The sequence below is a fragment of the Pagrus pagrus genome (assembly GCF_965226575.1).
Source record: "Pagrus pagrus genome assembly, chromosome: 3".
Classification (NCBI taxonomy): Eukaryota; Metazoa; Chordata; class Actinopteri; order Spariformes; family Sparidae; genus Pagrus; species Pagrus pagrus.
Window position 1 is genome coordinate 20,131,164 of NC_140187.1, and position 22,721 is coordinate 20,153,884.

Consider the following 22,721-nt stretch of genomic DNA (forward strand, 5'->3'; position numbering starts at 1 on the left):
TGAAAAGCTTCAGAATTGTCTATAAAAGGAGTTTATAATGCTTCCTCAGCAAATATACATAGCATCCTTGAGTGCACAGCATCCATATGAAGTCACTAAATCAACAGCTGCACAGATGTGTTTGCTTTATTGCTGTTTTTGTACCTTTTTGTTTGAATCATACACTGGCTCGCACCCAAACATAAATAAAAACAAATGTTGAATGTAGGTTTTTAACATTTAAGGGATCAGAAGATCAAATATTTTTATGCATTCACTGTGTAACTTTGCATTCAAATCTAGCAACTCATTTTCAAGATAAAAATCTGATGTCACTCTGTCCTTTCTCCTCTTTATCCTGCGAGCTTGTGAGGACAGGTCTGTGTGTAGTGTCTCGTCTGTAGCGACTGCAGGGTGGTGAATGTGTCGTCACTTTGCTTACATGGAGCTTGTTGAGGAGCACTGTGTCTGTGTTCCCTCCAGGCTTCGCTGCTTTCCAGAACTGCTTCTGGGCCGAGTAGCGGTTCATGGGACACAGTCTGAACAGACAGTCTGCACAGAGAGACACACACAGAAATGAATAAAGAGACAAAGATGCATAAATACACACAAAAAGAATATATCAGATAAGAACAAACACACACTGGAGGCTAACCAAAGTGTTTATAGCTTAGAGAATTACATTGGCTTAAATCAAAAGAAGAGAAAACAAAAAAGAGAAATATGATGATGCACTCTGAGTTAAGTCTGGAAAGGTCAGTGCTACAGTGTGGGACAGGTCACAGCAACAGCATAGCATAAGCCAACACACACTAGTTGCTAAAACAAGAAGAGATACAAGATGTTCAGCAAGCACAGAATGTAAAACAATAAATAGGAAACACAGCAGGCTCGACTTAATAAATGACCCATTCTGACGTGTCAGCTGATGTTATCAAAGACCTGTTAGCAAAACAATACACACACTCATGCCTCCCATATCCACTGTTCTCCTTCACTGAGATCAAAGGGCTTTGTCTGCTGCCGGGAGGAGACATGCAGGACAGACGAGCATGTGTTTCTGTGTGTGTGTGTGTGTGTGTGTGTGTGTGTGTGTGTGAACTTGTACATGCCACAAAGTGAGGACCAGGTTTTTTTACCACCAGAGTGAGGACCATTTTGCAAAGTGAGGACATTTTGGCCAGTCCTCACAGCTTCAAAGGGTTGTTAAACAGGTTAAGGCTTGGTTTGAAGTGTATGTTTAGGGTTCGGGTTAGGTGTGTAGTTCTGGTGGTTAGGGTAAGTGGTCGGGGTAAGGGGCTGGGGAATTTATTATGTCAGTGAGGGTCCTCACAAGTCTATGTGGTTACATTAGGGTGACAGCGCACAAAAACCGCTGTGTGTGTGTGTGTGTGGTGAATGAGATGAGATGTTGCATACTCTTGACTCCACTTCTCATTTTCATAGATACTGTAGAAACAAGCACACGGTCCCTCGATTTGCATGTGGACGCAGCTTTAGCATAACAGAGTTCCTGTTCTACATCAAGCTGCACAACTGCAACTGAAGCCACAACGGTGCTTTCACACTGGCTGAGAGTTTAGTTGAGCAGCTTACAACCAGAGCACACAAACTACTATGACAGTTTTGCCTGCAGAGTTTAAACTTCTGCCCATCAGCCACTCCTCCCTCTGAGTCCTGGCTTTCCTCTGACTTCACCTCTCATCAGACCGAAGCTCTCTATTCTGAGAGGGCGAAAAGAGGAGAAAAAAGAACAATCCGTCCATCTTTTCCCCTTTCTCGTTCTCTCTCCTCCTGCTATGGCCGCAGTAACATGACCAAATAAGGCCAGCCAAGAGAAGGGGAGTGGGATGACAGAGGGAGAGAGAAGAGGGTGGGGACTCCCTATCTCCCCCCTTGATTTTCTACCATCCCTCCTTCTCTCTTCTGAATTCCTCTGACCATTTCACACACCACTCTCTCCTTCCGAGTTAATGGTCTCTATCTTACAAATCTTCCTTATGCCCCCCCTCCTTCTCAGCCCCCTCATCAGATATGGTTTACTTTAGTTTGACCTAAAAAATATGGTAAGAACAACAAAGAAAAGGAAGTGAAAGAGAAATGAGGAAGACAAAGAGAGAGAGAGTGAAAGAATGTGAGACAGAGAGAGAGCGAGCACAGAGAGGGTAAGAAGAACTGGAGCTTTGCAGAGGGAAATAAATGTGCATTCATGTGTCCGACCAGTACATGAAACAGTGAGCGGAACTGGATCAAACTAAGTGTAAAAGCCAAATGAAAATGAACACACACACCGGAAGCTCCAGTCTGATGAGTGAGTTGCCCTATAATTTGACACCGGCATTTTATCATACTCTAAACACAATCACAGCTGCAATATGAACGCAGTGTGTGTCTGACAGGAGGTTTGCTTTTAATCGCAGTCAGCTGGGAGAGAAAACATGTCAGCTCAGTCATACTGAAATCTGTGGTGAGAATTCCTGCCGGGGGTCATCAGGCAGGAGAAGGGGTGGGACTGCACCAGAGGGCAGACGACTCCATCATTCATTAACATTCTCGTGACTTAAAACAATCTTTCACTACCGGAGGCCCCGCCTCATAAACATTTAGCCCCCAAAATATCTATTTGAGTTTATAAACAAAGCTATCTTTAATAGAGCTGCATCATGTGTACTTAAAAACACTGACTTAAAACCATGTAGCCCTGAGGTAAGCATGATAGAAACAAAAAACATTACCAGTGCTGTTTGTTTTTTGGGACAAAGCCAAATAAAGTAAATCGAGTCACAAGTATTTGAGGGAAAGTCACAAGCCAACTGTCAACTGGAGGCATTTCAGGTCTCTGGAGACTGTTTGAGGTTCAAATGACCCAGAATTAGAACATTTTTTTTCAAATGTTTACAGCATTTTCAGGAAGATACAGAGTCGAGACCAGGTCCCTTCAATGCAGAGGCCTAAACATTAAGATTTTACACATGAAGACAGGAGTGCTACACAGTTCGAAACAACACATTGAGGAGAAAACGTTTTGAGAAAAAATACAAACAGTAATTTCATATCTGCTAAATTCTTGAAATCGGTAAAATTTACATAATCACATATTATGGATTTTTAAATGAGGAAGAAGTAGAAATCATTCTAAAATTTTAATTTGTGTTATTAAACTTTTGTGTGACAAAAAAAAATACTACATATTAATATTAAATACAAAGTATTTTTACAGCCCCTTAAAGACATCAAGATGGGGGCTTTAAATTATTTATAAGACCTCGTCTGCTGATGTGTTGGTACTGTATATCAGCCTTGTCACGCAAGACTGCTTTGAGTGGTCTTGGATGAGGGCCACAGATGATCTCAGAGAGATCAGTAACACTAACCCTTTAGACGTGCACGGTTCAACAAAAAGCTAATAAAAATCCTGCTCTTACTGACAAAAAAATCACCAGATTTAAGAGGGTCAGGAGGAAGATGCTCGTAGCCGTGGCAACCATAAAAACTACTGAGAGGATGTTAAGCCAACAGAGATGATTCACCTCGGAGGAAGTTTTATTACACAGCAAGAAGAGCATCAACAACAGACGATAACTTTCAATTAAATCTACTGTGTCACAACACAAGGCTGCATAGTTCACAATGGTACACAATTTAAATGGTCAAGTCACAAGAGCAGCTAGATGACACAGCCTGATGGGAGACAAAACCCTGACATGTCCACATGACAAAGAAGCCATCTAAGCAGGGAGGCCTGCACGTAAGAGATCTAATCTGCTCTTCCCTGCAGTAATTAGACAACATCAATCTGGCAAATGGACTTTGAGACCGACATTTTAAAATGCTTCTTCTAGCCTATGTTGAATCAACAGTATCCTCAATGATCTGGCTTGTATAAACTGTTTTTCGCTCGGAGGTTCTTATCCTGTTGGAGATACTGTAAAGGAAGCAACTAATCACTTGTAGCGCATCTAAGACAATAAATGGTCTAGCGACAACAGCTTCCCTTCACTGCTTCCTGCAAGACCTTTCCTCGCTCAATAGACAGGAAAGCAATATATGTGGTTATTAGGAGAGGAAGGGACTAAAGACAGAACCGTTCCTGGTGTTTATCTCAGACCAACCACCCAACTAGCCTGCAGTGTGTCTCTGACAGCAACAGCGGTTTGTGCTGAAAACTGATAGGTAGTGGCAAGGAGCTTATATTAAGTTTGTTGGAGTTTATGACGTCTAAGGTTTTCATGCAAAAGACATTAGAGAAAATTAAGGCAGGAGTTGAGAGAAAAAAACAAACAACAGGAGAGTTGTAGACGTCTAATGCAATGACAAGGAGATGCTATAATGGTCTTCACATGCTCCTGGTTTAGAAATTAAACTGCCAGGCGGATAAAAACAAGCGCAAATATGAGTTCCTGTTGTTTCTGTACAAGCAGAGGATGTTTTGGTGCCTTCTTCTTCGTCTTGTTTGTTTCAGATTTTCTCAGCCATTATCAACCTTTTCACCCCGACACAATCAACCAAAGATTTTGTATATGCATACAGCCTCAGTGTTTACCCCCTTATATAACAAATAAAGTCATCAGTACTTGCAATTATAAAAGTATATAACATTTTTAATAATACGCAGCAGCAGATAGAAACAGACAGGGCTAAAACGCGTTTGTGTCTGCTGCTGCACATTATTAAAAAGAATTATATACTTAATTGCGAGTGCTGATGACTTCATTTGTTATTTTGTGCTTTTGGGTCGGCACCCATAAGACTTTCGAGTCAAGCTTGCCATTTCTTTTTTATTATTATTTGTGGGAAAGCTGGTCATGCAGATCAGAAACCATCAAAGATGTACTCCTAAATGTTTGTAATTAGTTATTGTGCAAGACTATAAATTTTCATCTTTGAGAAAAACACTACATTTTACAACATCAAACAACTCCAAGTCTTTTTATCGATCTGCGAACAGCCTGCTGAACACAGACAGAGACAGAGGATGGTGACTGATGACTCACTAAAAAGGGAAAATTAAAAGTGGATGGCATTCAACAATGCAAACATTCAATTGTCACTGCCACTTCAACACAGAACAAAACGAGCTGCCACCATAGCAACTTCAAACTACACGGTTGGTCCAACATTCAAACAACTGAGTGATGATGTTTAAAGTACAAATAATACAAAGGAAGATGATTTTAAAGGACTAATACAAAGCAGAGTTAGCGTTTTTCTCTGCCTTGGATGTGCTGACTGCTGCTCAGTCTACTCTGCTGAACTCAATGCACTATCCAAGTGTGTGTAGGTGTGTGTGTGTGTGTATGTGATGGTATTTCAAACACTGTCCGGTTGAAACACAAAGCAAGTCGTCGTGAGTTCAGCATATGCATGCAGACTACATGAGTGAGAGTGTGATTGTGTGGCGGGTACTGGTGTTTACATTAGGGGGAAATGTTAAGCATACCTCAGCACTGACAGTATAAGGCCCTGCATGTGGACATGGCTACTCTGGCCCCGTGCCCTTATAGCCTCCGCTAAGAAGGTTTATCTCTGTACCATTATGTCCCTCTCAAGCAGCTGAGGAGGAGCCTCCCAAAACGAGGCGGAACTGAAGAGGGTTTTCTCTGCCAGAGGACAGCCGGACAGCTCAAATTAGAAGTCCCCCCCTCAAAAAATACAGATATGTAAGCAAACTCAGCCAGACTGTGTTTGTGGATGTTTAAACAAGGGGAAGCGTGTTTCTTGTTTGGTTTTAATAATGTTTTACACTTCTTGAGTGGCGAATACTTCCTGATCTGGCTTTAGGCGTAGCTTAGAAAACTCACATAAATGATGCTTCTCAACCCACACTATTATATTTAGAAACCACTTGACAGGTTATCACTGTTGAGGCCAATCATATGACATTTTAGAACAAAGTGTACCCATAAAAGTCAATATGCAAACAAAAAAATATTTCTGAGAGTGCTGTTGATGTACACAATTGTCCCACAATGCAATGCAAAAGGGCAACAAAGATGAGACAGTTACAGAAAGATCATGAAAGACATAAAAAGAACGCAATCTACAGGAAGACATCTCGCAATATTCTTTATGAAGCTCGACTGGCAAGCGTCGTTCAAGAGTCGCAGCAGACATTTTGACTTGTCACAGTAGGAAAAGCACAGGTGCTACTAATAACACCAACGATGGCTCTGTTCCACGAAAGTGTCCCTGTGAGCCGTGACAGTGTGACAGTGTGTCAGTGAGTCAGCATGCACAACAGCACTGGAGCAGCTAAATAAAATGTCATCATCATAAATCTAAGAATTTACACCTGTGATTTTTCTACAGTGACACATCAAAATATTTGAGCATAAAATAGTAAAATATGTTTTTTTTCTTTTTAACCAATTGCAGCAGTAGGCCTGCACTATAAGATAAGTTTGGAATAGTGTTTATTTTGGCCCGTCATGGCAGGAAAATCACAGGTTTACCACAATTTACAGTGTACAATTGCTTTGTACCATTAAACCAGTGAGCCAGCGTGCACGACTAAATGACTGACACAGCTACATGATACACAGCCATTGCTGGGTGAATATATTCTCACACACGCAGGCTGTTTCATAAGCCAAAATAACACCTGCAATTTAGTGTTGCACTTTTACGAAGCTGGGGGGGGAAAAAAAGAGCATGGTCAAAACAGAAGGACCAGAGTTCAGCATACTGTAGGCTTATGTCCTGACTAAGTCCCTAGTATGGGTCAACCTCTTGGATGTTTGGGGTTTGTCCACCTTTTTACTGCCTCTTTTGTCAAATGTTTATTATGGGGCTGGTGTGCATCACCTTAAGCTGTAATCACACAGTTTGGCCACTATGTTAAATTGACTTCAAAGCCAGGCGCACTTCTGAGGGCTTGGTCGAGCTTCAAACACTGGATCCTACATCTCCAATGACGTAGCACTTTCCATTAGACCCATCCTGCATTTAAAGGACACATCCTTTGATCTCCTCATCTCCTCTTTGTGTCGCAGGTTTTCTGCTCTGAATTTTCAAGTCTTCAAGTCCGAGCTGAGATAAGCTCTTGATGAATGAATGATTTTGTCAAACCTGATAAAACTACTTCAGAGCCTTTAGACTTAACACAACAATTTACACATGCTTGATGGTATACACACATCGACCTTTATGTGTAAAATCAAAGAATTTCCCTTTAATGCCAACCTACAATCTGGCAACACGGTCCCTGTCCCTCAAATATGTCAATACAGACAATGTTTGGGTTCACTTTTACCTCTTCGAGCTGTCCTTTCCTTAAAGGAATAGTTCACTCTAGAACGAAATTCAGTCATTATCGACTCACCCTCACGCTGATGAGAAGTCCGGTGTAGTTTCTTGTTCCTCAAAGTGCAGCTGGAGGCCCGAGGGGGTACCCTCCTGCAGCAAAAATCCATATAACGAGCATCAATGTGCCCGAGACGATAAGGTCCATAAAACTACACAAAATCTTTGTAATATTCCTCCATACTGCTCGTCTGCTGCAATCCAAGTGTCCTGAAGTGGCGACATCCAGATTTTACTCGAAACAACGTAATTTAGTACATTTTATAGCCTAAACAGTTACTATACTATATTTGCCTGGAGGCATGCTCCCCAAACTCTGGATGTCGCCACTTCAGGACAATTGCAGCGGACGAGCAGTATGGAGGAATATTACAAAGTTTTTGTGTAGTTTTATGGACCTTTTCGTCTCGGACGCCATTAACGTTCGTTATATGGATTACTGCTGCAGGAGGGTACCCCCGCGGGTCTCCAGCTGCACTTTGAGGAATAAGAAACTACACCGGACTTCTCATCAGCATGGGGGTGAGATAATGACTGAATTTTGTTTTAGAGTGAACTATTCCTTTAAGATCATACAGCGCCCATCTTCACCTCTTTCTGCCTTCTGGTGGACATCAGGCCTCTCACAGTGACATGAAGGCCTCTTCTGGTCAAGAGCAGCTGGCGTGGTGAAGGAGTTACCAACGCCACTTTAACAGCACTCATACAGGTAGCGTATGTGCAAGTGTCACAAGAGACACATCCGTAAACAAGTTTTTAAAAATCTCTTCAGTGTACAGCTTCAGCCAGTGTCTTTTCCTTTATTTTTGTTTTTTCTTGCAAAGGTCAAGAAAAGAAAGTGCAAATTAAAAAACAGCAGTTCTTCAACGCCCCTTCAATATCTTCAAATCTGACGAATGTTTGGTGTCGTGCACTGGGTCAGATTTAGAACGGGACTTTTCCTTTGAGTGCACTGCACAGCTTGAGACAAGTTTAAAAAGTGAGTAGAGGGGAAAACAGGAGTGTGGGAGGATGGAAGATTAAATAAGACGAAGTGATTAGTGAAAGCCTTTCCTGTGTAACGGAGCCAATAGGCAGCTCCCTCGGCACAATCACATGTTTGCGGCCAAAAACAGTCGAACAAATTATTAGAATCAGATCGAAACACTATTTGGACACTGCATGATTTAAAGTCAGTCAAAACTACTTTACGTGTCTGTAGTCCCATACAGCAGATACAAATGCTGTCAGTGTCCAGCTACATTACTGCAAAATACTGTGGATGTTTGTGCTTGAATGAATTGTGATCATTGATGAGAATCAACAGGTGCTTTGGCCACTTATTCCCACGTCTATGAACATACTTGACAGTCGTAGAAACACACAAACGGGGCAGCAAAGACGGAGCGCGAGAGCCTCGTCTTTCATGTTGCTGCAGGCCTGGTGGATCCATCAGTCTGCAGTCGGTGATTATCATGGTGACAGCGATTGTCTCCTGGGGGAGATAACCTGTCCTGGGACACCAGAGACCCACTGAGGAGATGAGCCGTCCGGCCACTGCTCACATCAAAGCTTTCTACTTTCTAAATACAGTCCAATCTAATTTATGCTCTTGAGACAGCAGATAACATCCTAAAAGTCAAGTGTGAGCAGGCGTATGCGGAATGCTCACTCCCTCAAATCAAGTTGCTTACCATTGCAAAGACCAACAGATTTCATGAACCGATAGCCATTAAAACACTCCTTAAAAAGACAAAGATTTTGGAACAAATACTTTCTTAGTTTACTAGACACCCTTTCCCTCCCGGTGCAATAATGTTCTCAATCAAAGATTAACTCAGCAGTGAAGAACTGCTGTGTTACAGTTCTGTGTGTAGCTTGTACAAGAACCTGTAAGAAATACTACACAAGGCTTTGATACATTTCTTTTCCCTGCACAATGTCGGGCCTGGCTACTCCCCAGAGATATAAACCTCGAGCCTGAGAACCGAGGGTCATGAGTTCTACTTCCTGTATTGACGCTAAAAATAACTGGGTTCACCCAAAGAGGCATCTCAAGGCCTTCTGTTTGAAAAACAGCTTTTCCAAGCGTGTTGCTTCCCAACAAACCAGCATCGGAGCTGATCTACTCCAGCTGCCTCTACCTCCGCAGACGAGGTGTGCGAGGAGGCACCCACAGCTACGAAAACACATGCACACACACACGCACCATTAACAGTGTCAAAGGCAGCCCCGTTTGAAGTCCAGCGGGCAGAGATGTTGCGGCTGTCACCAAAGAAACACAGCATAACACATTCAGCAGCGTCTCTCTTGCAGAGCCCGCAGTATAAACAGACAGCAGTTAGTGTGATGATGTCAGGCCTCAGGAGCACGAGGCAGGAGGAGACTCTTACCTCTGAACTTCTTCGGAGGGTTGTTGAGGTCCCCCGCGTCAGGCTGGACGACACAGCGGTCATCCACCAAGCTGTGGACATAGACACAAAATAACGTTGTTAGTCAGATGTCTGAGTATTTTGTTCACCATATTGTGTATATTTTTTCAGTTACATTAAATATGTATTGTCTTATAACTGAAGACAAATCGCCGATGGTGTAGTTGCCAGGTTAAAATAAAGTGAGGCTGCAGGTTATAATATGTTTGTTTATTCTTGAGCTAAAACAATTAGTTGACCAATCATCATCCACTGAAATCATTTTGATCATCAAAAAAATCAGGGTTATGTTTTCATCTGTGTCTGTTTGGCGATTGGTTGGTTTGTCAGCAGGATTACACAAAAACTACCAATGGGATTTCCACAAAACTTGGATGGAGGATGGGCGCTTTCGTCATTTTCGTTGATTTCTTAGGAACTAATGCTTGGATCATGATGGGGGGAAAAGAATCAGGTGTATCTAAGATCTGGTGATCTTAAATTATGTTAATCAGTCATAGGTGGATTAAAATTTTGAGTGATACAAGGATATCGAGTTTGATATCCGATTGGACTTGACTGAATCAAAGGGGACTGTCAGGCCTTGGCGGAGGTGTGTGCTCTACTCAGTGCCATTCTAGCTCATTAATTTACTGATTAACAATTTAAAGTAGAAAATATCAGATGGTAAAACACGCCTCAGAAAACATTCATAATCATATAAAAACAAAAAAATGATTTTTCAAGAGAGCAGCGATCTTGACATTTGAAAAGCTGGAAGCAGTAAACGTTGGTCCAAACTATCACAATCATACTGCCCATTAAAACAACACTATCAGTCGACTTCTGTGAGAGATGTACTGAGGTTGATATTTCACTCAGTTATCTGAGCTACTGTATGTCACCACGTCTATATAATCCCTGTGGGTTTGTGTGTAAACTGGTTTGGGTGTGTGTTAAACACAAAACAAAGCATTCCCGACCAAAACCTATCCTGCATGTATAAAACAGTACTGGTGTTTCCCCCACGCCACACAATCATAAAATAACTGTGGATTCGATGACCTGCGGGCACGCTGGAATTTCTGGTGACAAATTTAGCTTTTTACTAGCTTAGAATAACACTTGTCTGGACGCAGGCCAAATCCCACATCCATTTCAGCCCTTTTCTCCGGGGAATGTCTACAGTTGTCCAAACAGACCTGTCTACCTCTCCAGTCAGAGCACCTCAAGGAACAAGGCAGCAGACTTGGATAAACAGTGAGAAAATCTCTGGGAGTATTAAGAAGAAATTATACCGCAAGCGTGAGCAGTCATCTGCATGTGTGGACGATGCACATATTCTCTGTCAGAGCGATCAGTCGTTAACAGGAGTTTAATAGTTACACCTTTGAATAAACAGGACAGGACAGGCTGAACTGTACAAAGCAGCATTTTCAGCATTTTTAACCTCTAATCCCCTCACTCCAGTTACCAAACAAGAGCTGGGAATGCTGCTCAGCTGGAGAAGTTCTCTCTCTTCCCAGGATGGTTTCTTCTTCCTCTGAGGGCAGATGATCTGGAGCAGCCTGCTGAGTTGGTGGTTGTGCGTGGAGAAGATGGCTCGCTGCCAGATCTGTCATGACAGTTTCGTAAAATACGTGCGCTTGTATGTGTGCGTGTGTGTGTATGTGGGAAGTGCTGGAACTCGAGAAAGGCCACAATGTCTCTGCAGTGACTCAGTCTTTGCTGTAGGTCATTCCATTTTTCATGAGCAGAGAGGGGAGGTCCTCAGCTGATACTGATACATGATGCAAGACACAATATGCTGCACCTTCCTTTGATCATATTGTGGTTTCTTCCGGCGAAGCATTGATGCAGAACTTCTCAGAACAGAGGAGGAAAGGTTAAAGTACAACAAGTGTGAATCACCACACTGTCAGTGATATCTGAAAGGACCTATTATGGTTTTTCAGTTTCTTCCTTCCCTTCAGTGTTTTACAGGTTCTTGTGCATGTAAAAGATCTTGAAAGTAAAAACGGCAAAAGTCTGCACCAACAGAAGCTCCTCTCTTCCACAGAAAACACTGCTCCTTAAACGCCTCGTCAGCAGTCACACCTTTGATTCTGTGACTTTGTGACATCACACTAGACCACCATGTCACACACTCGCATAATTTAAGCCTAGCGGCTAGTTTGGCACGTAAGAATTGATTTAGCTCAGCGCTTTTGTTGTTGTTAGCGGCGCTGGCTCAGACGTGTGTCCGCCGACCAATGAGAGCAGACTTGGTATTCGGGAGGGGGGGTCCTTAAAGAGACAGGAGCTAAAACAGAGCGTTTCAAACAGAGGGGGTACACAGTGCTGCAACACTGAACAGTATAAGATGAACTGTTTTATTTAACATTAAAGCATGTAAATATATTCTAGTAGAAAGTAGCAAAACAACACAATATTGCTGCGACTGCGTGGGTGAACGAGTGGCTTGTAAACACAGTTTCACCATTAGCTTTGAGTATTGTTCACCACCTCATTGTTTTTTTTTCTCCTCTTACTGTGCCCTCCACACCCACTCCTGCCACACTCTCACAAACACACACACACACACACACACACACACTTTATCATTAACTGAGCATTTGCCGCCCCTCGATTTCCTTCTTTCCCAGCACTATCAGTGGCATTAGGGTCAGTCAGGACCAAAGCACCACTTCAAAAAAGGCCTCCCACTGTTTCCACAGCTTTGTTCTGTGGGACAAACTGCAAAAATCACTCCATTTATCTCTATTTAATCCCAATCTGTCAGTGATAGTGGGAAGCGGCGCCTGTGACAAACACAGAATCGGATGGAGATGCTCTTTCTAAAGAGTCGTTTCTTTCGCCAAACTGAACTTTCTAAAAATGGTTAACAGTCACCACTTTTTGTGCGACTTCCTTCCTTCCAAGTGCTGCTCAGCCAGTAGAACAGAGTGTGAAGCGAGCCCACACATGCATAGTGTTCAGCCAGCGAGATGGACATACCCCAGGGTGCTGATGAAGCCATTGGTGGATCCCTCTGCGTACAGGGAGCAGATGTCCCCGATGTGGAGGAAGCTGGACATCTTATCCGACATTTTTGACACCTGCGGCAGAGAACAGGAGAAAAAAAAAATGACATAAAAAGTCACATTGTGTTGTGTGAAATGTGTCCTGATAAAATGCCCAATGTTTTCCATCTATTCAGCTCAAACGTCACTGAGCGATTCCCTTAATCACTGAGATTTCATCTGACTTCCAGTTTCCATTTTGCAGATACGATCATGCCAACACACTCACCCACCGTCCACACACAAATCCATGGAGCTACAGATGCTCCAAGTCAGGTGGCAGTGCTGTATTTTAAAAGGAGAGGGTTCCCTGAGAGGTAGAGAGTACACTGATAGTCAGTCTGGCTGCAGAGATTTGCATAGAGGCTTCAGGGAAATTCTCTGTTACTGTAAGCTGTTTGTGTTTGTGGCTTAGGGCAGGACAGTTAATGATTAGGAGGTGCAGCGGCCTGACAGGAAAGTTTTCTGCACCTGCAACAGGTCATCTCTGCTGAGGCTGATACCTGTGGGCGCTGCAGGTCCACTTCACTGCCTCTCACCAGGGTCGACAAATCGCAACAACAACAACAACAACAACAAAAAACATAAAGCTGCAACTGTGACTGACTGCAAGATGAAAACAGTGGCTCAAACGGGTGAAACGGTCAGCTATCGGCTTCCTTACAGGCCTGTTAACTGACCACTGAACATGAAACTTGAGTAAACGCGTCTGTCATGTTAATCGGCATCCGCAATCACAGTTTACACAGCCTTCCCAAATTATTACCGGAGTCACACTCGCTGTCTTCTCGCTTGCTTCCTCCGTTCACAAAGCGCCGATCACAAGCCGAGAGCATGTTGTTAGCCTTTTAAGGCGAAGGCGAAGTAAATCCTTTCCCCCCCTCCGCTGATAGAGATAGGAAGAGAGGATGAAGTGTACAAGTTGTGCGCTCAACTTTACCTCGGTTAGTGTGGTCAAAGCTCGGGTGTTCAGCTTTCTCCCGACCGGCTAAGACAACATGACTGTGGCTCTCCTCTTCTCCAGCGGGGCCCGGGCTGAGGTCCAGCCGTCAGCCGCTGTAATAATCCAGGGTTGGGTTTTTTTTTTGACAGCTCTATCACCTTTCCGCGCCTGTATGTGTGTGTATGTGTGTATGTGTGTGTGTGTGTATGTGTGTGTGTCGGTGCTCCGGGGCTGTGCTCACTGAGGCAGGCAGCACACTGGCTCACTGCCACTTCTTCTTCTCCTCCAGCGGCCGCAGCGTTGAAGGCTGGGAAATGATGTCCATGCGGTGCCATCACTTCTGGGAAGCTGCTTTAAAGCTCCTAACTTGGAGCCTTGATTTTTTTTATGATGCAAGCACTTTTTTATTTTGTATTTATTTTTATCCGATGTAAACTCTCACACAGCATGTTTATGGTTTTATTTTAATTTTTTTTTTTTTTATTGTTTACAAAAAAAGTGTTTATTGATATTAAAAGAAGAAGCCCTGATAATAATTTTCAATTTAATTACATTGTAATAAAATTAAAACTACAAGTAGTCCTCTTCGGGCAGGAAGGAGTTACATTTTGTTACTCCGCAACGCAGCTGACTGACCACGTGACAGTGCGGAAGTGAGAGTAGCAGCGGCAGCAGTAACAACAACATGAGCAGGTCTCTTTGAGCCGTGTCCTGCAACAATGGTGCGAAGTGTTGCCTTATTTGTCTTCGTCTTTGGATGTGTGAGCAGAGTGCTGTGCAGTCAGGGTTCATGCGGGGCTCAGCCGGAAGCCGCCGCCCCGCAGCGAGCATCGGGCTGCGGCTGCGACAGCCTGAAGAGAGCCGCTGCCGTGGAGCCTGCGGAGGACAGGACTGCACCTGCACAGCCGGCTGACAAATACTCGAGAGGGGCGAATGAGAGGTGGTCTGAAGCTCAGGGGGATGAGGAGGGAGTGCAAAGTCAGGTAATCTGTCTGCTTTCATCGGACAGTTGAGGAGAGAAGACATGAAACACAGGTCTCTACTGGGACTTCTGTAGCCTAAATGGATGAATCCTGGGAAGTTATCTACTATATTAATATTCTCCAATAAAAGATGAAGTACACAAGTTCATATAACCAGACCCTAGAAGATAAACTGAACATGCATTTTAAATAAAACTTTTTTTTAAAAAAGGATGATCTGACTTCCTGAAAAGTTGATAAATTCAGTCTGACGTCAGGGTGACGTAGTATCTTCTAACCCCACTGAAGTGCTTTTAAAGGTGCAATATGTAATAACTGCCCACCCCTCAAATTCATGCTCACAACAAATAGGGGCCAGCATATCAACAGAGAAGCTGCTAACTGTTAGCTGGTTAGCTCAGTTAGCAGTGCAGCTAGCGGTGACCAGGGGAGTGTTGGTGTTTACGCCGCCACCGCAGGAGCTTTGGAACTAAGATCAGACATTTATATAGAAGAACTTGACACAGCATGCAAAGATGGCGCACATTCAAACCAATCAGAATTGCTCGCCTAGCGCATAAGCCAAAAAAGTTTTCTGGCTTCTGTGTTTACTTCCTGGTTATGCGGCCCTTTGAATTTTTGCAGTAGACTCTCCCCCACTGGCCCCATCCGACAGTTTCCCGCACGGCCCATAGACTTCACACTGTGATGACGTCACAGGCTTTTAAATCCGCTTGAGGGAAAGTTTTACAAACATAAAGACTCCATGTATTAAAATTTCACAATAAAAAGAGTCATAGTCGACCTTGTTTGCAGTTCTTGACGTCCTGTCAACAGTTTTACGGTCGTCTCTTATAATGCCGCTCTACAGGGAAAATGCTCTTTGGGTCACAGGGCAATTTTAAGCTGCAATACTAAAAATTGCAACTGGGGAAGATGTGAAGCATGGCTGAGCGTGACCCTCCGGGGCCTGACTGTGACGGGCCGAAGCTAGCTGGTTAGCATGCTAACTTCAGTAGATATCTCTACATCTCAGTACATACGGTAGACGTCACGACGTCAAAACTGCAATTTCATCACATTCTGTTGATAATTTTAATTACTTTCTGAATGTATTCGACACAAAATGTTACATATTGCCCCTTTAAACAAAAATACCCAGGAGTAAGCAATTCCAATTTCGATATATGAACCAATATACATACAGTATTTTTGCAGTGATCCCAAAAATGTGGTTATTCAACACTTATGACAGAGATATATAATGGAGACAGGATATTTTACAGTTAAAAATAAACTTAATTGTCTAAAAGGACTGCACTGCACTGAAACAATAAACTTCACTGGCAATTTAACAATCATAAATCGCCCTCAGCATCTTTTTCTGTGTTACAATCTCTAAAATTATGTATTTATCAGAGCATGTCGGATAACATGTATGCTGATACCGATATATCTATGATAAACCAATATCTGATGAAAATACAGGCCAACCAATGTACCTGTTGGGCTCTTATCCTCTTATCCTCCATGACAGTAAACTGAATATCTGTTGTGGACAAAACAAGATATTTGAGGATGTCATCTCGGATTTTGGGGAATACTGATTGACATTATTTTATTATTATCTATTATTTTATAGATCAAACAAATAGTCGCTTAATCAAGAAAGTAATCAATAGATGAATAAACAATAGTTACAGCCGTACTTCTCGACCACTCTCCAACAAGCTGTTTCAATGAATGACTGCATGTTGGTGGTTGATAATAGTGGACAAGTGTTGTAGCTCTATTTCCTTGTTTGCTTGTATTTATAGAGTACTTAATCTGGCTCTGAGAAGGACATTTAGTTATTTTTAGTTCTGGTTAGAGACATTTAAGGTCAGAGTCAGTGTTAACTAATGATCTTAGTGAAGCAGTGTGACAGCCTCAGGATCTTGGGAGTTCCCTGCTTCCTGGACAACCTCAGGCGTGTTTAAGTAGATGACTTAATGACCCTGCACAACACACAGTTAATAGGCAATGCCACGATGTAGGACAAACTGAAAGAGGAATAAAATTTCAGCCATGTGCAGAAAAGCTGATCATTAACTCTGCATTTAAATATCTTAAAATATGTAAATATGTTCTTCTATACGTGTTGCACCTTTATTTATTTCTGTATCCTGTATTGTATTCCTCCGACTGTGCCTCTGCAGTTCATGCGCTTCCTCGCGATCTGATAATCTAATTTTTGCACTCATGATAGATTAAGTTTCCATCCTTTTTAAAGACTCTTAATCTCATTAGTTCTGCAAACCTTCTGCAAACTTCAGAGAATCATATGATCGCTTATCTGCTGGTAAAAAAAAAAAATGTTTATTTCCTGCATACAGATGGTGCTGATTTCAGGAGGAGAGTTCCTGATGGGAACGGATGACCCAGGCATCCCTGCAGATGGTGAGGGCCCTCAGAGGCTGGTGTATGTGGACTCCTTCTACATGGATGTCCAGGAAGTCACAAATCAACAGTTTGAGAGCTTCGTCCGTGCCTCAGGATACATTACTGAGGTACTGTATCTAAAGATTTAACCATAGGTTGTGTTTTTTTAGATTCATTAAAAAATAATTGAATCAATTAACCAATCACATCAGGTTTATGTGTTTGTAAGGTTAATAGGCATCTCCTTTGCTCATAATGTTTTTGTCCTCATGCTTTTAGGCAGAGAAATTTGGAGACTCATTTGTATTCGAGGGACTTTTGAGCGAGAGTGTCAAAAATGAAATCACCCAAGCCGTAAGTATAATTATTCAACGACTGACTTACCTGTACAGCTGAAGTTCCCGGTACTAATTATTTTACACGTGAAGCATTGTTGGTGCCATGATTACTAGTATCAGCCTTTTGCATTCCTTTTGAAAGACCTCAGACGTGTACACCTTCATACTTTTTCTTCTTCTCCTTCTTCTGTTTCCTAAACATTCATCCAATTAATATAACTTACAAATTATAACTACATTACTACATTACATTTTATTTCCAAACAATAATTTGAAAACACCAGGGGTAGTTATGTTTCAGTTACATGAAGTATTAATACTTCACACCAGTTGTGAGAATTGTTGGTTATGACAGATTATGTTGTGTATTGCTGAGCTGCTTCTACCGTACCAGGAAGAAAAGAGGCTACATTTTCTCAGAGTAATGAAGCAGTGAGGCTAATAGGGAGTGCTTAGTTATAATAAGGTGTTTATCTAATAAAATAAGTATCCCTTTTTTTAGAATGGTTCCAGCTAGGGCTGCAGTTAATGGTTATTTTCATTGTCAATTAATCTGTCAATTATTTTCTCAATGAATTGATCAGTTGTTTTGTCTATAAATTGTCAGAAAATTGTGAAAAATGTCAATCAGTGTTTCCCTTTGCCCAAGATGACCTCCACAAATGTCTTGTTTTGTCCACAACCCGAATGTATTTAGTTTACTGTCACAGAGGAGTTAAGAAACTAGAACATATTCAATTAAAGAAGCTGGAATAAGATTTTTTTTTTCTTTGAAATAACAGATTATTTGATTAGCAAAATAGTTGGTAATTACTTTAATAGTTGACATAATATGACAAATCGATTGATCATTACATCTACTTCCTGCAAACTGCAAAATGTGCTTAGATCAGTAAACATTCAGTTTTTTAATCAGAGAGGATGTAGAAAAATGGCACATGAGCCATGTTAGGCAGTGTTAAAAATAAATAAATGATGTTTACATATTTAAGTATCAGCCTCGGGTCACACATAGCTGTGGCTTTAGATAGACATGAAGGTGTATACTGCTGTTATTTAACGGCTCTGAGCATGTTCACAGAGTGGTTGTAAGAGGCCTGAGCACAGCAGGCCCCTCAGAGACGAAAACCAGACAACAGACAATTTACTGCTTCATCTCAGAATTGCAATACTGGAAACCATCAGCAGCGTTACAGATCTGTACATTAAAGACGATAAAGACCATACAGCCTGATGTCAGTCAGTGACCATTGTTACCCTCACTTTGTCCTCAGGTTGCTGCTGCCCCCTGGTGGCTCCCGGTCAAAGGGGCCAACTGGAGGCAGCCTGATGGTCCTGACTCCAACATCACAGACAGGTAGAGAGACACTCTATCTTTTAAATATTGATTCAGAAGCATATTTTACTTGTCTTTTATTTCTTTTTCTATTTAAGGTTATATCTAATGTTAGAAGGAAACTAATAAGTCAAATACAAACTCAGTAATTAACTACAAACCAGTTTTTCTTTAGGCTGGACCATCCTGTTCTTCATGTGTCCTGGGCGGATGCTGTCGCATTCTGCTCCTGGTTTAACAAAAGACTTCCTACAGAGGCAGAATGGGAGTACGCCTGCAGGGGCGGCCTTAAAGACAGGTATGATACTATGATACTAAGATGCCGGGGCATGTGCTCCGGCCTACATACAGCATGTCCCACGTTTATTTACTGACATGCTGCCCCTGAATGTAGGCTTTACCCCTGGGGAAACAAGTTGAACCCAAAAGGACAGCACTACGCCAACCTCTGGCAGGGAGATTTCCCCAACCATAACTCTGGAGAGGATGGATACATCAAAACGTCCCCAGTAAGTCACAGACAGGAAGATGGAGAGATGCCTTAGTTGTGGGTGTGTTAGGCTCATCAGCCAGTTTCACAAAACTGGAAACAGGTTTACATTTTAGCTGCTGCCTTTAAGTCTGCAGGAAATTAAAGGTGCTGGAGAATTAGAGCTCATTTCACAAGTTAATAAAGTCACACCAGCTGCTCGCAGCTTCTACAGATCAAATGAATAACCATTAGATAATATTACTCCAGTCTCCTACAGCAGCAGTTTTAAAGCCCTAATTTAAAAGTATTAGTCATGATTGTATGATCACAGATTCTTCATGGGTTTTGAGTAGGGCTGCAACTAATGATTATTTTCAATTTTGAATCACTGCTGATTATTCTCCCAATTAATTGATTAATCGTTTAGTTTATACACTGCAAAACCGCCGTCAAGTAGCTTCTTCTGACCCCAAACCCCAAAGACTCTTCATTTACTATCATAAATGACAAAGAAAAGCAGCAAATCATCACATTTAAGAAGCTGGAACCAGCAAATATTTGGCATATTTGCTTAAAAATGCCAAATGAAACAATGAATTAGTTGGCATCTTACAAGCTGAAAAAACAGGGTCGTCTACTATTCACTGATTATAATAACACACATGTCATTTAAGCAGTTTGGCATGTCGAGCAATAGAATCAAAAACAATGAAGATAAACCTGTTAATCCAGCTTGAACACTAAGTGATCTGTATGTGTGAGTCCCCTCAGAGTCACATGCTCATTCTGGCAGAAATTCAAATATGCACATACAGTATACAGCCATAGGCTTTTTCATCTTCCATGCTTTCAGAAGAAGCAAGTCTTTGTAGGAGTTCATAATACAAAGCTGCATTAAAGGATGAGTTCACCAAAAAATGAAAATCCAGTGATTATCACTCACCCCCATTCTGATGTTGTGAAGTGTTGTAGTCCACAAAACATTCACAGCTTCACAGCAAAACAACTGAAGCAGATGGGGACTTCTTTCAAAATGTAGAAAAGCAACTGAAAAGAAATTAAAAAGGAAAATGGCTCCATGCAGCTCGTCTGCCACAAACCAAGTATCCAGAAGCCCTGAGATCCAAAATTGATTTGAAATGACAATTTTTACACCTTTTTTAACGCTGAAGTCCTCACCGTTGCCGCTCAGCTTAAGGCATTAGCGCACACCCCGTGTTAAGTGGGAGCACGAGCTCGACCACACTGAGGCTGTAAATAATATGTTTAGTTATATTTCAAAACAAGACCCCTTTTACTTCAGTTGTGTCGAAAAAAGCTGCAACACTATTTTGCCGTGAAGCTCCAGAAACGTTTTGTGGACTACAAAACTTCACCTGACTTTCCTTCGGCATGTGCGATGAGTAGATAAAGTCTGTGGGTGAACTTACCCTGTGATGTGGCATTGCTCTCCCTGTACCCTGCAGGTGATGTCCTTCCCTGCCAATGGATTCGGTCTGTATGACATGGTGGGGAATGCATGGGAATGGACCTCAGACTGGTGGACGGTGCATCACACCACAGAAAAACAACAGAACCCAGTAAGAACACGTCCCCACTCAGCTTTTGAGTTTCTCCAGGTTTAGCTTTAACTCTGATATCTGATTATTTTTCTCTCTCTAGACAGGCCCTCCATCAGGCAAAGACAAGGTGAAGAAGGGAGGGTCATACATGTGCCACAAGGTAAAGGAGACAGCCACTATAACACTTTGATGCTTATTACGCTTTATAGATTAAATCAAATCAAATTCAGCATGTTGAATGTTTTATAGCGAGTATTAAACTGCTGACATCCGCATTTCAAGGATGTAGAGGAGCTTTCTGTTACTCTCCACCTGGTTGATCACAAGGGGAAAATGCAGCCTTTCTTCCTGCTGTGTGAGACTTAAGTAGTTTTAATTTATTTAAATCCTCAGAAAACACTTAACGCTCATTTACAGTGGTGCTGAGGTAAAGATATTATAAAAGCAGGCCCAACTAAAATCATCAAAGAAAGATAGGTGGTAGCGGTAAAGGAAGAATACATGGTTATAACAAGGTAGAAGGGACAATGTTAAAAGGTGAGGGTGCAAGAAATGACAACGAGACAGATTTCTTTGACAGTACGTGCACAGTCGCCTGGACGCTCTGCTCATTCTGGATTTGAGATACTTGAAAAAACCTCCATGGAGACGACGAGAGAATTCGTACCATATGTGCATTTACTTTATCTGCAAAACCATTTGAGCCGCCCACTGGTGACCATTCCAGTTTGCTTGCCACCAGCATTGGTTGCCATGGGAATGTGACTAATTGCATGCAAAATAAGTCCTTGGAACAGAGGTCTGTTTGTTTCATATGAATAAACCATGTGAGTGGTGAGAGGACATGGATGGATGGACAAAAAAAGAACTTTTTCTCAAAAGCAATAAAAAATCCGATAATAAAGAGAACTCTGTGCAAGTTTGTGTTTGTGTGCATCATGTTTTCAAGTCTGTCAGTTCGTTGCTCTGATTGTTGTGAACGTGATAAGGCCTTGAGGGAATTTCTTCAGACTTGGCACAAATGTCGACTTAGACTCACAGATGAACTGGTTAGTTTTTGGTGGTCACCATGACCTTATAAAACACATCTCTCACCATAGCTCAAGAATTCATATGCGTGTTATGACGACATTTGACACAAATGTCTAATATGATAAAATGATGAAGTGATGACATTTTATCCAAAAGGTCAAAGGTCAACTTGACTGGTGTGCGGAGGTATACAACCATGAGGAGCTAATTCTAGTTTTAATATTTTGTAATAAACCAGTGCTGAGAAAATGTTTTTTTATTGACAGTAATTGTCCCTCTCTTCTTTCCCCCCTCCTCCAGTCTTATTGTTACAGATATAGATGTGCAGCCCGAAGCCAGAACACTCCGGACAGCTCAGCCTCTAATCTGGGTTTTCGCTGCATCTCTCAGGAGCCACGGTGACCTGACCTGCTTGTCTTAAACACACAATTCCTTCTTCCAGTTGCTCCAGTGTTGGTTAACTGATAAGGGAATTTAATAGAGGCTTTCTTATGTGCCATCTTGTTAACCTGCGTACATCTGAAGATGATGTTTTTTCAAATACAAGACCTCAAACAGTTTGGAGTTGAGAGTGTCTTATATTCCAGCAGATATCTCAGAAATGTCAATTTTTATATTATATTTTTTCAGCCTTTTTTCATGAGAACTGAATAGAGACGTCAGTTGTGGAGAGTTCTGTGTAAGTCAAGTCATTGTTTCTGCTTGGCAGCTGCTGGTTTGAAGAAACTTTTCAGTGACAAAGATCAGTATGGTCTTGTAAATTGCACACAGGTTGTCAAACAGCTGGCTGAGACAGATACACTGTGAGATTATTGTAATGTACTGTAATGTATTTTTTACATACATTGATAAATCTGTGAGAAATGGGATCCTAAACAATCTTCTTTGTTTTATCTCTTTCAATTTTTAAATTTGCCGTAAT

At 41.9% G+C, this 22,721-nt stretch overlaps 2 protein-coding genes across 6 annotated transcripts in view; one reads left to right on the forward strand and one right to left on the reverse strand.

The window, feature by feature from the left end:
• Positions 1–13,967, reverse strand: part of LOC311254747 (inositol 1,4,5-trisphosphate-gated calcium channel ITPR1) — a 76,541-nt gene extending 62,574 nt beyond the window's left edge. For all 5 annotated transcript variants that reach the window (XM_084348692.1, XM_084348691.1, XM_084348690.1 and 2 more), the window contains exons 1-4: positions 13,674–13,967; positions 12,669–12,769; positions 9,654–9,724; positions 422–531 (exon numbers count right to left, since the gene is read on the reverse strand). In XM_084348692.1, the coding sequence (XP_084204818.1) occupies positions 422–531; positions 9,654–9,724; positions 12,669–12,760 (273 nt within the window). In that variant the 5' untranslated portion in view covers positions 12,761–12,769; positions 13,674–13,967. The remainder of the gene's footprint in view (positions 1–421; positions 532–9,653; positions 9,725–12,668; positions 12,770–13,673) is intronic.
• Positions 13,968–14,321: 354 nt separating this feature from the next.
• sumf1 (sulfatase modifying factor 1) lies at positions 14,322–22,359 on the forward strand. The gene is made up of 9 exons (XM_084348305.1): positions 14,322–14,659; positions 17,014–17,187; positions 17,339–17,413; positions 18,672–18,754; positions 18,909–19,031; positions 19,128–19,242; positions 20,672–20,785; positions 20,868–20,927; positions 22,100–22,359. The coding sequence occupies exons 1-9, from the start codon at positions 14,396–14,398 to the stop codon at positions 22,199–22,201; spliced, it is 1,110 nt and encodes a 369-aa protein (XP_084204431.1). The 5' UTR covers positions 14,322–14,395; the 3' UTR covers positions 22,202–22,359.
• The last annotated feature ends 362 nt before the right edge of the window (positions 22,360–22,721 follow it).